Source organism: Cajanus cajan, chromosome 11, assembly GCF_000230855.2.
Source record: "Cajanus cajan strain Asha chromosome 11, NIPB_CcT2T_4, whole genome shotgun sequence".
Lineage (NCBI taxonomy): Eukaryota > Viridiplantae > Streptophyta > Magnoliopsida > Fabales > Fabaceae > Cajanus > Cajanus cajan.
The window spans coordinates 21,847,280-21,859,833 of NC_138527.1; the positions used below are offsets into that span (position 1 = coordinate 21,847,280).

Consider the following 12,554-nt stretch of genomic DNA (forward strand, 5'->3'; position numbering starts at 1 on the left):
TTAAAAAATGACAAATATTTATTTTTTAAAGCAAGGTTATCAATAAGGTTATACGACGGATGGCGGCAAGGACCTTTAAGTGTAATATTGTCATGACGGATGCTATGGTGGTCTATGGCGGACAAAAAAAAAAAAAATATATATATATATATATAATATGATGCAAAAGCAGAAAAATAACAAACACAGTCACATTAAAACCAATAATATAACAATCTAAAATTCATGGCATTTATAATCTATTGATAGTCATCATAAAGAAACATAAACCCCTAACCAACAAAAACAGGCATCAAAACAAAGCAACAATGTTAAAAAATAGCAAAACACAATTGTCATTCCTAAAACTATTTTGTTTAACACTCTTCACTCTTCATCCTCATCAATGTCTGCATAATTAATTTCCACATGATGATGTTGCTCATTCAAAAATCCTTCAGCTTCTTCTCCATCTGAATGTATGAAATTAGCATTTGGTTCCTCCTCCTCACTGCTAGGCATGGCAACGGGGCGGGACGGGGGCGGGTTTTACGTTCCCCGCCCCCGCCCCCGCAAATTTAAACCGCCCCCGCCCCCGCCCCCGATACTCGCCGGGGATAAAATCTAGGTCCCCATCCCCACCCCCCTGCCCCCGCCCCCGCTTTTATTTTTTTTTCTTCTTTTTTTCTTTTAAATAAATATGAACAATTTAAAAAAAATAAAAAAAAAAATAATATAAATTTTTACATATAAATATTTATAATTTTGGTTTATATATATATAAATAATTTTTTGATTATATTATATTATTAAGCGGGGCGGGGGCGGGGGGCGGGTATGGGGACGGGGGCGGGGTGGGTATTAACATCCCCGCCCCCGCCCCCGATTTTATCAATCGGGGAAAACCCGAACCCGATAAACACGGGTTTTCCCCATCCAAATCGGGGCGGGTTCAGGCGAGTACCCACGGCGGCGGGTTAGATTGCCATGCCTACTCACTGCTAGTGCTAGAATCTTCTGATGCCTCAACTTCTTCAACCCTTTTCCCCTTATTCTTTGAAGCTAATCCTTTGGCTTTTTTAGAAGGATTAGTAGATGTTCCTACTTGCTCCTCTCCTTTTGTGATGCCTAGTGTATTGTCTAGGCTCATCAAGTCCCGAAGCTTGATAAACTTGTCTCCAAGTAAGGTCATCATCTCCTTCATGAACCCTCTCATCTTCACCTTCTTCCTCATCCATCTCTCCAATTAGCCACTCATTGCAATCATCAATCCCATTGAGACTAATGGGATCGATTTCATCCTTAAGGTTATACCTTGTCTTTTATGCTCGAGTCTATTCCTTTTATTGGTATGAACCTAAAACAATTAAATAAATACTTATTACTTAAGGAATAATAAGCAAAACATTGATTATTAACTTTAAATTGGAATTAAGAAATTAATTACTTGCTCAAAGACGCTCCAATTACGTTCACAACTCGAAGCACTACATGTCAAGCTAAGGATCCTTATTGCAAGTTGTTGCAAATATGGAGTATCTGAACCATACATCCGCCACCATTGAGCTACAAATGCAAACAAAATATGTTAACACAAACACTTGAGCAAATGACTTAGAGAATAATAGTTCAAAAGTTGCAATGTTTTGTCTCTTACCCGGTGCAACTTCACCCCTCATTGCTATAGCAGTTGTGGACCCAAACATACCACTCGCAGCTTTATAGTGAGCCAACTCCTTATGAACAATCTTTTCCATCTCCAAATCTCCTAGCAATTTATTGATACAATCATACAAACCCCTAATAATCTCACCATTAAACTCCATTTGTGGGTTGGCATAAAAGAACTCTGGGTTCAAAAAGTGACCAGCAGCATGTAAAGGGCGATGAAGCTGAATATCCCATCTTTTATCAATGATTTCAAACACATCCTTGTATTTGCTTTCATTTTTAAAAGATTTCATAATGGTTTCCTTTGCCTTGTCCATTGCCTCATATATGTAGCCCATGGTTGGTTTTTTCTTACTATCCACAAGCCTAAGCACTTTTACAAGAGGAGCCATCATTTTCAGAATGAAAACTACATTCTTCCAGAAACTAGGCATCAAGACAGTTTTTGTGGCTTCCTTTCCCTTGGCCTCCTTTGCTAGCTTGTTTTCATTCACTCTTCTGACACAAACATCTTTTGAAGATTAGTTTTCTCTTGATGAATCCTCTCCAAGGAAAGATAAGATGTGGCAAATCGAGTGATTGCATGTCTGACTAATTCCCTCCCCTCACTAAAGAACCTCAACATGCTCAAAGTGCTTGAATGGCTATAAATGAAGCCAACAAGAGAGATAGCTCGCTGAATGGTCTTCTTTATATGGGGCAGCTTGCCAATGTCCTCTAACATCAAATCTATACAATGTGCAGCACAAGGAGTACAATAATTTTTTTTTCTTTTCTCCTCTAGCAACCTACCAGCAAGAACATAATTACTTCTGTTGTCCGTTATAACTTGGACAACCTTTTCCTCTCCAATCTCCTCCACAATAGAATCCAGCAACTCAAATATCTTTTCACCGGTCTTTACATAATCAGATGCATCAACCGACCTTAAGAACATTGTCCCAGAAGAGGAGTTCACCAAAAAGTTGATTATGCTTCTTTGTTTCCTATCAGTCCAAGCATCTGACATTAAGGAACACCCAAAACTTGCCCATTGATCCTTTAGTGGCTTCATTAATTCATTAGTGAACTCCACTTCTTTTTGAAGGAGTGGTACTCTAATGTCATGATAAGAAGGAGCTTTCAAATGCTTCCCAAAATGCCCAATTTCACGAATCATATCTTGAAAACTTTCCAACTTTATCAAGTTGAAAGATATGCCAGCTTGGTACCAAAAGCGTGCTATATATTGGTAAACCCTTTCTACAACTTTTTTTATCACAAACAAAGCTCTCTTATGCCCGCTTGCACCATCTTGTCTTTCCAATTTTTTGCAGCTGTAGATTGAGGTTGATTGTAAAGGTCCATAGGTCCCTTCCTAGTATCTTTCAATCTAAAATCACCAATTGGAGGTAATCGAGAATCAGAACCTCCATATTCCAAAAATCCTTCTTCACATTGTACCTCAATCTCTTGCATTGCCTTCTTGAATGCTTCATTTTGCCTCAGCTTCTTACCATCCATAGCTGCCCTTATCTCAACTTTGACAGCTTCAGGAGCCATCAAACAAGTTGTAACATTGCCCGCCTTTCCAATCAAATGTTGTTTCACCCTTGTGATACCTCCTTTCATAACCTTCCGGCAATAACTACAAAGAATCTCATTTTTATCATTCTCTCTGACTGGTGTACAATGCTTCCAAGCAACGTCACTCCTCTTAGAATTAATGGAACTAGAAGATGACATTGTCGGTGGCCGAGAGTTTGAATTTGCCTCCCCTGACATTGTCGGATTGTCGGATGCGGTGGCAGTGGTGATGGCAAAACTCAAAGGAGGAGGAAGAAAATATCGTCGGAGGTCACGGTGGTGCGGTCGGAGGTCACGGTGGCACGCAGAGGTAACGACGGAGGTGGTGGTGGCTCGCGGGGAGGCTAGGGTGGTGTGCGCTGAGGCAGCGGTGGTGGTGGCGGAGGTAATGGTGGCGTGACAGTGATGCAAGCGGAGGAGGAGAAGAAACTCACTTCTTAGTTCTTACATGATGGTGGCGGATACGTCGAAGGCGGCGACGGTGGCAGCTGCGTTGGAGGCGACAGCGGCGGTTGAGTCGGAGGCGACGGTGGCGGTTGCGTCGTCAGCGACGGGCGCAGATGCGGTGTGGGAGTCGTTGCAGTTGCGGGGGGGCGGTTTGCACGAAAGGGACTCTAATTGATTTAGGGTTTCTAATGCCCTATTTCATCTGTTGGGTGCCCAACCCGGAAAACAAACACGGGCCCAAACCAGAAAATAAAAAAAAGGCCCAAACCGAAAAAAAAGGGCCAAAACGAAAAACAAAAAAAAATGGCTCAAAAACGGTACCATGTCCGCCACGGACCGCCACGCAAAACCCGCCGTAACGGCCGCCACCTCCAAAATGGCGAAACCCCGCCATAAATACCCAAATCTGCCATAACGGATCGCGGCCGCTGCCGCTACGCCGTTATGGCGCCGCCATAACCGTTTTTTAACAACACTGTTTTAAAGCATAAAAATATATTATTTTATCCCAAAGTTTAAATAAAAATCTATTATTAAAATGGTGCAAATAACATTCAACATAAAAAAAAGTCATGTAGAAATATGAAATTAAAGTCGTCAAACATAATCAAATATTTGAAGTTAAAATATTCTAACATGTAAACTTAAGGTAGTCCCTCAAGCATAACTAATTTGTATAAGTTATAATCATTATCCAAGTAATTTTCATGCATTCCAATAAAATCATTATGTGTCACCAATAAAATCACAATATTATAAAATGAAATTAAGATAATAATTATAACAACAAAATAAAATAATAATAATAATTTTAATTGATTTGATTTTGGGATAAATGTAAATTCATGATCCAAATAAATTAAAGTCAAATTTAATTTTAGATTTGATCTGATCAAGAAAAAAAATTCAACCAACTTAATTGATTTGATTTGGATCATCAGTTTTATTGGATTGTCCAAATCGATGAACATCCATATCTAGGCACTAAGGAGTCTATTTAAGGATGGTTTGCCCACCAAGTGAATAAAGTTGCCTCAATAGTATTTGAACTTGTCTGTATGGAAAAATCTAGTTTAAGTCCTTAACCACTTGAGTTAGCACTTGGAGAAACATCTAATATATATATATATATATATATATATATATATATATATATATATATATATATATATATATATATATATATATATAGGGAATGCTAATATACTCCCACCTATTTTTTAGTGGGAGTATGTTAACAACCTACACCAAAATTTTAGGACAAACAAACCACTCATTTCTTTTGATTTGCTTAATTCGTACACAAAGGATATTATAGTAATTTAATTTAATTTTAAATAAAAATAAAATATTTTCTCTCTCTTATTAACTTCATTCTCTAAGTCATTTCTCTATCTTATTAAATTTCTTCTTCAACTCATTTCTCTTTCCTATTAAATTTTTTCTCTAACTTATTTATCTCTCTTATTAAATTCCTTCTTTAACTCATTTCTCTCCCATCTCTCATGAACAAATAAAAATTAATTAATAGAAAAAAAAATTCTTCTTTAATTGATGTCTCTCCCTCTCTCTCTCTGAACAAATAAAAATTAATTAATAGAAAAAAAATGAATTGGAGAATGAAATTAATAAGAGAGAGAAAATATTTTATTTTTATTTTAAATTAAATTAAATTACTATAATATCCTTTGTACGAATTAATTAAATCAAAAGAAATGAATGATTTTTTTGTCCTAAAATTTTGGTGTAGGTTGCTAACATACTCCCACTAAAAAATAGGTGGGAGTATATTAGCATTCCCCTATATATATATATATATATATATATATATATATATATATATATAGGGAGCATATCAAGTGAAAAGGAATTTATTATGAGAGATGAGAGGGTTAAAATATAACCCTTAGATTAATCAAGTGAGAGAAAATTTGGGATTTAATCAAGTGAGAGGAAATTAATCTAAGGGTTATATTTTAACCCTCTCATCTCTCGTAATAAATTCCCTCTCACTTGATATGCTCTCATATATATATATATATATATATATATATATATATATATATATATATATATATATATATATATATATATATATATATATATATATGTATATATGTATGTATGTATATATGTATATATATATATGTATATATGTATGTATGTATATATGTATATATCAAGTAAAGATAGTACTTTTTTTTTCTTCTCTCCCTCTAAGACGCTTTCTCTCTTTCCCTGTGAGATGTTTTCCTTTACGTAGTTTTTTTTAACCTAGCCTCAACACAAGTGCACCACGTACTATGGAACCCCCTACCATACAACACCTACATCTCCCCGATGATGACGACGAAGATCTCATCCTACCGAACGAACCAACCAGCACGCAAATAGAAAACCTATCACTATGTCTTCTTGGAAGATTTCTTACCGACAGAAACATTTGAGTAAATATTATGAAGGAACGCATGGCTGAAGTATGGCATCCCCGACGAGGTGTATCCATTAAAGAGGTTGAAAAAGGCCTTTTCTTGTTCCAGTTTTTTCACCGGCTTGATATGTAGCGAATATTAAAAGGAGGACCATGGTCTTTCGATCGCCATCTTCTCATTCTCAGAGTCCTTCAACCTGGCGAGACTCCCAGTCAAATTCCCCTCTACACAGTCCCTTTCTGGTTACAACTACATAATTTGCCAACAGATTTTATGACGCCTATGGTGGGACAAAAACTGGGCGACTACATAGGGTCTTTCCAGGAATACGATGAAAAGAACTCCTCAAATGGGTCTTTCCTGGAATACGATGAAAAGAACTCCTCAAAGGAGGCGATTCACAAGATATTCTTTTTAAATATGAAAGGCTTGGCCCATTCTGCTTTTACTGCGGTCTCATGGGACACCTGGATGATGATTGTGAACAATTATTCATCACACTGCATGATGACGACCATCGCAAATGGGGCATAGAGATTAGGGCTGACCCACGGAGCAACCCTACATCGTCACAATGGCTACATCCGAAAAACATGCATGGAGATTCAACACATCCATATAATCAGGGATCTAGCGTGATACGTGGAAACTGTAATTCGAGTAACCAAATCAAGAATATCCACTCGTCGAGCACCAAGGAATCTCATCAAAGGACAGAATTAATGTCCCAAATCTTTAAAAATCCAAAGTGTTTGTTTCCTTCCTCATCGTTGCCACTTCAGGCTGATGCAATCTCTGGATCAGCTACCATGGAGGAAGACTCGAATGATCATACACTTATTGTAGGCGATAGAAAACGTCGTCACAACGATGAACGTCAAACTAACCTTACAATGCATAACCTAGGCAAAGAGGATCACATACATATTGAAGAAGAATATCCAGATTTCTCCAACCATTTTTTAATGCCCTGAAAATCAGGCCTGCCAGGGTCAATGAGTGTTATCAGCTGGAACTTCCGGGGATTAGGCAACCCGAGTGCAGTTCCCACCTTGCTAGATCTCATCCGTACGTACCACCTGGACGTGCTCTTTTTGTCTGAAACACCGGTACACTCAAAACGCATTGATAAGATACGTGCTCGACTAAATTTTGAATCATCTTTTGCTGTTAATAGTATTGAAAGGAGTGGAGATCTTGCTATCTTCTGAAAGAAACCATATTAATGCACACTTATCAATTACTCTCAAAATTTTATAAATATGGTTGTCTCAATGGCCCATACACCTGCATGGAGCTTTACAGGATTTTACGGGTGCCCAGAGAGAACAAATCAAAAAACTTCTTGGAATCTTCTACGTCACCTTACCCTTGACACCTCACTTCCATGGTGTGTCATGGGAGATTTCAATGACCTATTATCCCCAAATGATAAAAGAGGCACTCATGACCACCTATCCTGGCTTATTAGAGGATTCAGAACCGCTGTTACGAATGCTGCACTCCTTGACCTACCTTTGGAAGGCTATTGTTACACATGGGTAAAGAGCAAGGGCACGCCAAACCAAATAGAAGAACGTTTGGATAGAGCATTGGTTACGCAGAACTGGTTAGACCTTTTTCCTCAATGTAGGCTCCAAAATGCTATAGCAGCGAGGTCGAACCACTCACCTACACATCTCAAATTAACCTAGCACCAAAACTCAAAACCACAACGTCCATTCAGATTTGAGAATTCATGGTTGTCTGAACTAGAGCTCCCCAAACTGGTAGAACTTAACTGGAACAATCAACACTCCTCGGATCTCCTAACCAGGCTACAACATTGCGCCACCGAAATGGATGCATGGGGCAAGAAACTTCGCTTCCGCTTTCGTGCACCAATCAAGGCATGTAGGCGTCAACTAATCTCCTTAAGAATCAAACAAGACCCTGAATCAGCCACACATTTTCTAGAAGTTCAATCACATCTTCACTCTATGCTTATTCAGGAGGAGACATTCTGGAAACAACGATCTAAAATCTTCTGGCTCAAAAACGGGGACAACAATACTAAATTCTTTCATGCCATGGCTAGCGCCAGACGCAAGCACAATATCATCCAAAACCTTGCCCGTCTTGATGGTACCATGTCTTTTGACAAAGCAAGTTTCTCCAACATAGCTAAAGATTATTTTAGGGATCTCTACAAGGAACAGCTGGGTACATATACAATAGTAATAAACACCATCCCTGCTTGTATATCCCAAACGGAAAATGATAGGTTACTCCAACCCTTTAGCATCACTGAATTCAGATCAACATTATTTTCCATGCATGCAGACAAATCCCCTGGCCTAGATGGCCTAAACCCTAGTTTTTTTAAACGATTTTGGGACTTACTAGGACCTGAAATATTCCACGCTGGGGTCCAATGGCTAGAGCAAGGGTCCTTTCCAAGCCAGTTGAACAACACGAATATCGTCCTGATACCAAAAACAGAAAATCCAACATCCATGAAAGATTTGCGTTCTATATCTCTTTGTAACGTTATATATAAAATCATATCAAAAGTTTTTGCCAATCTTTTGAAGCCTATACTCCCAACTTGTATCTCTTTAGAGAAATATGCGTTCATAGAACATAGGTCAATCCTTGATAACGTAATGGTTGCGAATAAGTTGATCCACTACATGAAATGTAAGACAATGGGGAAACAGGCACACATAACACTAAAAATAGACATCAATAAAGCCTTTGATAGAGTAAATTGGTCCTATTTTTTTGCCCTCATGTCACAAATGGGCTTCCACACCAAATGGATACAATGGATGCGAATGTGTCTGGTATTAGTACAATTCCAGGTAATCGTAAATGGAGATAGTATTGGCCCAATTACACCAGCTAGGGCCCTTCGCCAAGGTGACCCACTCTCTCCGTACTTGTTCATCTTGTGCACTGAAGGCCTTACCTCTCTTCTTAAATGAGCTGAGGCACGAGGAGATCTACATGGCATATCAATATGCAGGGGTGCCCCCCAAATCACACATTTATTATTTTCGGATGACTGTTTTCTATTTTGTAGGGCCTCAGATAAGGAATGCAATACTCTCAAGGATATTCTTCTTCAATATGAATCAACATCAGGCCAAATGATTAATTTACAAAAATATGAGATTTACTACAGTCGTAACACCACACAAACCATACGTACCTCTATCAACTCAATCTTAGGAGTCAAGGAATGTTTAGGAACTGGGAAATACTTGGGATTGCCATCTATGGTCGAAAGAAACAAGAAAGCTATTTTTAGCTCAATAAAGGACCTCATCTGGAAAAAGATCCAACACTGGACAGGAAAACATCTATCAAAAGCAGGCAGAGAAACCCTTATAAAAGCAGTAGCTCAGGCCATACCTTCATACTACATGAGCACGTTCTTAATTCCTCCTAGCCTTGAAGATGAGCTTCAACGCATGCTTAATTCATTTTGGTGGGGCTCTAATGGGAGACGTGGAAGAGGTATTCACTAGCTTAATTGGGAAAAGCTATCCATGCGCAAGGAACACGGCGGTATGGGCTTCCGACATTTCCACGGATTTAATCTAGCTATGCTAGGGAAGCAGGGTTGGAAACTCTTAACCAACCTCGATGCTATCTTTACAAGAGTCTTCAAATCCAGATACTTCCCACAAGGGGATTTTTTGGGGGCCTGTTTAGGCCAGAACCCAAGCTACATATGGCATAGCATCTTTTCTTCACAGGTAATAGTCAAGAAAGGAATCCGTTGATGTGCTGGGAATGGTTCTCGCATTAATGTTTGGAAAGATCCATGGCTGTGCCAGTTAGGAAATCCTTACATCTCCTCACACACACCCACAAGGAGTGAATCTCTCATGGTAAAAGACCTTATTGATTTCTCCACTAGACACTGGGATTTTCCAACTTTATCTGCTCTTTTTCATCAGCAAGACCTACAAGCCATTCAAACTATGCCTCTACTTCACCTAAACAAGCCAGACATGGTCACTTGGACACTAAATAGGAAAGGCATCTATACAATGAAATCAGCCTATTATCATCTTTTGGAGCACACCATTTCAAATGTCGATCTAAGAATTTCAAGCAACTGGAAGTTATTATGGAACCTGAAAGCCCCTCATACGATGAAGATCTTTCTATGGCGCTTACTACGTGGATGTTTACCTACAAGGATAAATTTGCAATGTAAGCATGTGCCATGCACCACGCTTTGTGTCTCGTGCAACTCAAAACTAGAGAATGAGTGGAACGTATTCTTCACATGTGCAACTGCAAAAGACATATGGACATCTTCGGGTATGTGGCATAAGATACCAAATATTGTGGAGCAGGGTGAAGGCACCACAGACACTATTTATAAGCTTCTAAATCATTTGGATACAAAGTAAGCAACGAAACTATTAGCACTACTATGGTGCATCTGGCGTAGAAGAAATGATAAGCTCTAGAATGATGTTTCCAGCCCTATAGGAGTATCCATTTTCCTCTCAAGAAAACGTCTGGCAGAATGGTTAGCCGCAAGAACAACTAACCTAGCCCCATCACCACTAGCTGCTGAACCTAACTACTAGGTCAAGCCACAACCAGGTTTCATGAAGTGCAACATTGATGCTGCAATTTTCAAAGACACTAATAGTTATAGCTTCGCATTTTACCTTCAAGATAACCATGGAAGGTTCAAACCAGCAACCACGGGATGGTATCATGGACTCTCACCTCCACATGAAGCAGAAGCTATAGCTTGTATTGAGGTTATGTCTTGGCTCTCAAACTTTACTCATGAGAACGTCCAAATGGAACTTGATTGTAAAACTGTGGTTGATGACCTACATGGATCTAATCAACTCTTACCTAAATATGGTCTTCTGATCCAAAAAAGACGATCTATCTTAGCCTCTCATAAAAACCTCTCGGTTAGGTTTATTAGGAGACAAGCAAATCATGTTGCTCATTCCCTAGCAAGGGCATCAAGATCATACGCTAGTCCCCACACTTTTGATTTCATTCCACCATGTATTATTTCTCTTATTATGAAAGAAATGAATTAGTTTTGTTCCCTTCAAAAAAAAAAGTAAAGATAGTACTATTTAAGAGTAGTAAAATGTTAAATTAGATGAACTCCTAGCATCGATCTAGTTATAAAATATGCACAAAATCTTATGTTCAAACCTTATCATCATAATTAAAATTTCTATGGATAAAAAATGTTGATTAAGATTGAAAAAATTCTTATATTATAAAATACAATATATAATTTAGAGAATGAAACTATAATTTTTTTTCTAACTTTGTATTAGACATTCAATATTATTATTATTTTTTTCATTTGGACTTGCATTTCATACATTATTCTCATAATTAGTAAAAAAAAAAAACTCCTTTTTAACTATTTCAAACTATTTTTCGTTTATCACATTTACACACATTTGATTTTTTTTTTTACTATATATCCCTTCCAATATACCCTCATTTATCTCTATGTCTATATTAATTTTTAACAATTCTTTAAATAAATTTGTTAATACTTAAAAATAATTTATATTAAAATTTTAAATTATTTGATATATATATATATATATAATATAATTTATATATTTTTGATATATTTATTACAAATCTTAACTATATAAAAATATTGTTTATTACTTATAATATATGAACTAAAATATTAGTTTGATAAAAAAAAATCAAATATAATTTAATCAAGTTAGGTGAGATCATGTATGCAACTTTTTTTCAACTAACTTAATCATTCTTTAATCATTTGTTGCATAGAGAAGCAATGTGAAGAAAGACTTTATTTTCAACATTTATTATTAGCGATTAGGGATAGGTATGTGGATCGATCCAGTCCTTTTAAGGCCCAATTCATAAAATTCGCATTTTTAATGTGTTGGATAAGTTTGGTTCGCAAAATAAATGAATCCAAATTTTTAAGTTTGTTTTCAACCCACGAAACTTGTAGATAAATAGACCAGTCTATGGGCCTAGTTAAATTTAGATTTTTTTAATGAATATTGACACATTCAATGAGATTTTGATTTCTCCCCTTTTTTAAACCTACGGAAACATGGGAAAAAGTAGCATATAAAATGATTTAAATACATTTGTAACAATAACATTAAACATGATAAATAATCAATCAATGTCTTAAATAGCAAAGCTTACATATTCTAATAAAAACATTGAATTCTTAATGTCTTTAAAAATTTTAAAAGTCCAAACATACCAACTACTAACCAAACATCAAAGTCTTACTATCTTAAAACTTTAAAAGTCCTAATACTCAACCAAATATCAAAGTCTTGATTAATATCTTTAAAAAAAAAATAAAACATTTTTAAATCCAAATATATTTATCATTACCCCTATAATGAAGCAGGTAGCCCATAGACTTCAAAGATTAAGCTTGTGAAGTCCACAGACGTCATGTACCAG

At 37.0% G+C, this 12,554-nt stretch overlaps 2 protein-coding genes across 2 annotated transcripts; one reads left to right on the forward strand and one right to left on the reverse strand.

Annotated features, from left to right (window-relative positions):
- Positions 1–1,225: 1,225 nt before the first annotated feature.
- On the reverse strand, positions 1,226–2,809 carry LOC109813860 (uncharacterized). The gene is made up of 4 exons (XM_020378124.3): positions 2,268–2,809; positions 1,637–2,148; positions 1,427–1,545; positions 1,226–1,336 (listed from the first exon to the last, which is right to left on the reverse strand). Exons 1-4 carry the CDS (start codon positions 2,807–2,809, stop codon positions 1,226–1,228), a joined length of 1,284 nt encoding a protein of 427 aa, XP_020233713.2.
- A 4,560-nt stretch (positions 2,810–7,369) lies between these two features.
- On the forward strand, positions 7,370–7,789 carry LOC145953436 (uncharacterized). The gene has a single exon (XM_083067390.1). The coding sequence runs from the start codon at positions 7,370–7,372 to the stop codon at positions 7,787–7,789; it is 420 nt and encodes a 139-aa protein (XP_082923516.1).
- Positions 7,790–12,554: the final 4,765 nt, after the last annotated feature.

Coding starts and splice junctions, on each gene's coding strand:
- LOC109813860 (XM_020378124.3), bottom strand. CDS start 2,809: ATGATTCGTGAAATTGGGCATTTTGGGAAGCATTTGAAAGCTCCTTCT. Junction 1,546..1,636: donor GAGGGGTGAAGTTGCACCGG/GTAAGAGACAAA, acceptor TTGCATTTGTAG/CTCAATGGTGGCGGATGTAT. Junction 1,337..1,426: donor ATTGGAGCGTCTTTGAGCAA/GTAATTAATTTC, acceptor TAATTGTTTTAG/GTTCATACCAATAAAAGGAA.
- LOC145953436 (XM_083067390.1), top strand. CDS start 7,370: ATGGCCCATACACCTGCATGGAGCTTTACAGGATTTTACGGGTGCCCA.